This window comes from Venturia canescens, chromosome 10, assembly GCF_019457755.1.
Source record: "Venturia canescens isolate UGA chromosome 10, ASM1945775v1, whole genome shotgun sequence".
NCBI lineage: Eukaryota > Metazoa > Arthropoda > Insecta > Hymenoptera > Ichneumonidae > Venturia > Venturia canescens.
The window spans coordinates 3735113-3741112 of record NC_057430.1 but is presented as its reverse complement, the minus strand read 5'-3'; the positions used below and the strand labels follow the sequence as shown (position 1 = coordinate 3741112).

The 6000-nt window shown below is 32.6% G+C and overlaps 1 protein-coding gene across 4 annotated transcripts in view; it reads right to left on the bottom strand.

Moving 5' to 3' along the window:
- Positions 1–1302: 1302 nt before the first annotated feature.
- Positions 1303–6000, bottom strand: part of LOC122417385 (43 kDa receptor-associated protein of the synapse homolog) — a 429136-nt gene continuing 424438 nt past the window's right edge. For all 4 annotated transcript variants that reach the window (XM_043430858.1, XM_043430859.1, XM_043430860.1 and 1 more), the window contains one exon: positions 1303–3346. In XM_043430858.1, the coding sequence (XP_043286793.1) occupies positions 3139–3346 (208 nt within the window). In that variant the 3' untranslated portion in view covers positions 1303–3138. The remainder of the gene's footprint in view (positions 3347–6000) is intronic.

The following is a 6000-nucleotide window of genomic DNA, read 5'->3' as shown; positions in this document are numbered from 1 at the left end:
TCTAGTAATATAAGTAATATACGTCAGTTTTAGCTTCTTCATCTTGAGTGGGTGGCTTAATCTGACATCATCACAAAAACAGATTTTTTTATTTTTTCGGATATCTCTCAAGCATTAGGCTGAGCGAGCTGGCTTTTTTAAGAATACATGACTACGAGAAAGAAAGTTTCAAGAGAATTCTGAAGGCTTCTATGGCAGAGTTCAATCGGTTAGAAATCGTGGAAGATACGACATTAGATTTTCAAGAACCGTTTAAAGATGTCATAGTAGAACCTGTAGAACGAAAACTAACACTTCTCACGTAACGCATGTCAAAGTATTCGATTCTCTATACGATTATGATGTCAGCCAATGAATATGTGAAATAAATATTATTCAACATATAAATCGATACGCAATGATAAAGGAACCATATGAATTGAATGTCAACATTTCGATGCGCAAAGTGAAATTCAAGATTTTAGGACTGGTTTACCCCCTTAATTTTTTTGATCCGAGGAAAACCAAAAAACACGGCCATTTTATTTTTTTTGCTCTGCAAAATGGCATTTTTTTTTATTAAAATCGGATTGTAAGTTTTTATTATACGAAAAAATTCTGAATATTCGGGGGTGGTTCACCCCTTTGCAGTAAGGGTGCATAAGAAGTTGGACATGTCATATAGGTTATTTGACATGCAGAACATTTTGCAATGGGTTTTGTTTCGATCGGTTGAGTGCTTCCATATGAAACACTCTACCAGATGCCAAACATACCCAACTTTGGGGGTTGATTTCACCCCTTAAAAATAACTTTCGGCCGATAAAAAAGAATACGTGTTTCTTATTTTTTGATAAGCTATATTCTATGAAAAGAATACTAAAATTAGAAGGGGCCAGTGCTCAAAACAAAATTTGACATTTTAAGGGTGTTTTACCCCCTTAATTTTTTTGATCTGAGGAAAACCCGAAAAGACGTCGATTTTATTTTTTTTTGCTCTGCAAAATGGCGTTTGTTTTATTAAAATCGGATAGTAAGTTTTTGTTAAACGAAAAAATTCTGAATATTCGGGGGTGGTTCACCCCTTTGCCGTAAGGGTGCATAAGAAGTTGGACATGTCATATGGGTTATTTGACAAGCCGAACATTTTGCAATTGGTTTCGTTTCGATCGGTTGAGTGCTTCTATATGAAACACTCTACCAGACGCAAAACATGCCGAACTTTGAGGGTTGATTTCACCCCTTAAAAATAACTTTCGGCCGATAAAAAAAAATACGTGTCTCTTATTTTTGGATGGACTATAAGATAGAAAAAAATTATCAAAATCGGAGGCGGACACTAAAGTACCTTTCCTTGTCAGTTTGACTGACTGTGCTCGAAAAAATTTCATTGGTTTATATGATAATTCATTTGAAGAATTGAGGATCATAATTGGTTTTTGGAACACGTCGTATATCAAAACTACAACTTCTGTCAATACATCTTTTACAACACATCCCTGTAATTTTGACCTTTTCAAATTGTAATTAATACCATGCTCAGTTATCGAAATTTTCAAAATGACAAAGGACCAGCTGGGTTTTCGGTACCAGCATTTTTTATAATTTAATGATGCATCTGGATACTGGAATAAATTCAAGTGATAATCGTCTTCGGCAGTGTGAATTTACAACGTGTGTCAAGGCAAAGTTTTCTTCAAGTGTTAATTACGAGACCAATTTTTTATAAACGATATAGGGATTCGCAACCTTGAACAATATCGAACACAAATTTCAGTTTGAATAATATATCTCTCGATTTATACTTTATACCCGTGTAAATGTTATATTTGTTAACGGTATTGAGGATTCGACACTTTTCTTGTTTTCATATCCTTGTTTTTGGCACACTCATTCTTTTGCAAATGTCAAATTTAATCGTTGAATTTTCTGAATTTCCGAACTCAATTGGCACTTTTTATTTCACTAAGTTCCCACCATATGTGATTTCTCTTATGTTAGTCAATGGCTATTGTTATTTCCATTTTGTTATAAACAGTTGTTCCTCGAAGTATTTTATTTTTCTCATCGATACGGAAGAAAAATATAATATTTTCTATCTGATTATTGCTAGGTAGCACCTTTAGAAATATTTGTTACTAATTTTGTCCATCAGGTAATGAAAAATGACTTACTCCAACAATTACAGTATTTGATGAAATTAAAATTTTGCTATTTTCATCAATACTGGATATCGATAGATCCGTTAAAAAACCAAATAAAAATCAAGTTTCGTGCCTTTCCACACCATGAAATATTAATAGACAATCGTTTGTATAGAACTTTGCTGTAATGCAACTATTACAATTGGTGGGGCTGACTTGAAAAAAACATGATGACAAATGTAAGAATAATTGAAAAGTGCGATTCGCGGTGCAGCCTCATTTCCAAACAACTACCAACTTATTTCACCGATAACGGTTGGAACAGAAAAAAAGATTTTTCTTCAAATTGATGACGTATAACTTCTTGCATCCTGAGATTTTACATTTCAAGTGAATATATCTGTAATGCAATGAACCAAACTTGAAAGCAGTGCATTTTTATGCTTCACTTGACACCCTCTTGAGGGAATAAATATTGTGAGTAAAACCACGCATGTTGCCCTTTGTTTACTATGCAATAATCTATAATTCTTTAACAATTATTTAAGTATATTCAACAGTATCTAAAGTCTCACCCTACTTGACGTCATAATGGCTCTCTCCCTCTCACACGTTTTTAAAAAAATGGCTTCGGAATTGTTGTCGATTTATTCTTTTAATATTTTATTTTAAGTCCAAAAGTTTTACGATTTCTTTCTAAAAAATAATCAACGTGGCTACCGTGCACCCCAAATGATTTTCCGTATGAGATCTTGATAATTATACGTTACAATTCATTTATGTTGTTATCGTTCTCATTATTATTTTTTATCTTTATTATTTTTATTATCTTTATTATTATATAGTATTCGTTTATACCTACATTCTAACGTTGTTAGTTTACTTGAGTCGATAGACATAACTCGACTTCTTTTTTATTTTTAACATGATCGTCCGAAGGAGTGAACGAATATTCGCAAAGAAAAATCGACAACAATGGAAGCAACTCTGTAATACGAAAGTAAACTGATATAAATCAGACACTGCTCGTTGCATGACAATCATCAAGCGTTGGGAGACTGCTTGCCATCAGCGAGGCCAGGCTCAAGGAACTTCGATTTAGAGTATTGAGGTCGTGAGGATTGTCGCAGTGAAGGTAGAGTCTTGAGCTCACGGATTTATGGCAATCCGGACATAGTCGTTTTTTCTTCTTGTCACGCCTCTTTAAAATGTCATATGCGCATCTGTTAAGAAAAAAGATAAATGAATTATTACCGTCGAAATCCATGTGAATTCATTTGCTCCATTCATTTCTAGGGAATAGCGCAAGAATGTGAAATATTAACTTATTAAGTCTCTAAACGGACACTTGTTTGTCCAAATTTTCGACGGCGATTTCCTCCATGAAGTTTATCTGGAAGAAATCAAATACTCTCATTTCAGACGCGAAGTTTTCTTGACTGCTAGGATCCGTACTGAGAATTTTCGAAAAATAAAATTGCAAAAAATGATGTTTGTACATTTGACAAATCGTATTATGAAATTGAATTTCATGAAAGAAAAATTTGTCACTAATGCTCATGGAATTGCAGATAGCGGTGGCATAAATGGCAGTTTTAAAACCACCAATTTTGTTGTATTTTTCACCTACGTAGACAGATCTATATTTTAGTCAAGGGAATTCAAGTTTCAAGTACAACAATTTCTAGTGTAGCTGATAAAAAAAACCTGTTGTCAAATTAGCCAAATTGAACATGACGGGCGTGAAATTTCGGAATTCTGTAATTTTTCATCAAAATTTGTAATTACACAGTTAAATCAATTTTACATGAAATATTAAGCAATTTAGAATGTCATTTCAGGAAAAAAATGAGAATGAGAAAGAATCAGGAAAATCTGGGAAAAAAACTCGCATCAATCAAGTCTCACTTATTGAAATTAATTCCTCATTGATAAAACTAAAACAGAAGTCTACATTGTTTCGAGTTTTATTTTCATGTGCTTATGTTGAAATGGCGAGCAGAAAAGTACGTCATCAATTCAGAATAAGCGAATAATGGTAAAAAACTTGAACACGATCCAGTGTAATTGAAATTCTCAAATACAACTTTTATTTCTATTACTACTTCGTTTAAAACCCAACATGTCTACAGATTCGTGGATTCATTGTATTGTTTCGACGGTTTACCAAGTTTTTACTAAAAAAATTTTTGACTGAAAAGTTTGGAAAAATTTTCCTAGATTGAACATTCAGAAGTGATAAAATTTCTTCTTTTGATACTTTGACCCAAACTTGGTGGGTTTTCGTTTAAGTCACATTCATTATCAGAATTTTAACTGGATACAATGAAAAAAAAGGTGGAACATAAATTGTTCATAAAAAAATTCTATTTAATTAAAAACAAACTCGTGTCATAATTTTCTCTTCTGACGACCTTGTTCAAGTTGTATTAATCAAGTAAGATTCTCAAGTTCCAGGAAAAAATAGAATGAGTTCATGGAAAAAATGAAATAAAACTATTTTGAAAACATAACGAAATCTATTGCTCTTCCATTTAAGATTGTCGTAAGGAAAATATCCACAAACCTCAGGGTCAACCCCACACCGTCACAAAATGAGTTTGGCGAACGTAAATTTATCCCTTTCGAAAAGCCATTTAATAAATTGAAATATCTGTTTTCTCCTTGAGCTGTCGAATTTTTAGTGTAACTCGAACTTTTGCCCAGTAACTGCATATATACTCTTGACCAGAGTCGTATACAAAAAAAAATAAATACATGCTCATGGTTGGATATTTAGTTTCTTTAGATGGTAATATTATTTAGAAAGGATCATGGTTTAAGTAAAAATTTCGAAATTCACATACAGAGGGTGTATTAAGTTGGATTTCTGTGAATTTTACAGTTGATTCGAAACTCAGTTACGAAGCGATAAATTTACAAGATGCATGACGTTAATGATCCGAATCCTTTCCGATTCCTTTTCAATGGAATTTTTTCCTGTATCAGAATTATTTTTTTTATACACAATTTCTTCTTGTGAGAAACACTTGGATTGGAAATGAATTTAAAAAATGTTGGTAATGGGTTCGAATGTATTTGGTGATTAAGCATTTTGAAAGATTTGCGTAGAATAAGACTTTTGTAAAGTATTGACTAAATTTTTGATCAGTCAAAACTACGCTGAGGGAATTCGACATATTTGATAGAGGAGGTTAATAAAATTTCTCAAAAAAAAATACAAAATTAGGAATCTCTCCCACATAACCGTACCCCTGTAACTTTCTGTTCAGTGGATTTGATAGTGGATCGTCAACAATGCTCTCGGAAAACTCTACTTACAAAGTGTCACGGAAAATGCTGTTCGTCATCTTCGATATTCGCTATAAAGCTCAAAAAACTTTACATCCGAAGTGATATACCAAATATTTTTCGACGGATTTCATAAAAGAAATAGCTGCTGAAAAAAATAGGTCAGAAAACAATTCATTTGAGACTTAATAGGTTAAATATTTTAATTGAAACAATCAACATTCACTAATTTTTTTCGTCCTCTTTACTAAAAATCCTTGATTCTAAAATGTAATGAAAACATACACAATTCTCGCTGATAAACTGGTATAAATAATCGAAAGAACAGGCAAATCTTCACAAGATTTACCGTATCTTTAGAAGTATCTATTTCTGCTAAAATAAGTCATACATTTTTCTCACACACAACCCAAGTTCAATTTTCTAGTCTCCACATTTAAAAAATGGCGATCTTTTAGGAATAGCACTATTTACTGTCTGAAAAACTGAATTTATCGTGAACATTTCGGGAGATTGTACTAAGCGGGCACATATCTTATGTGAATAAGTCTGTCTTGTATACTGCGTTCTTTTTTTGGACTGAAAC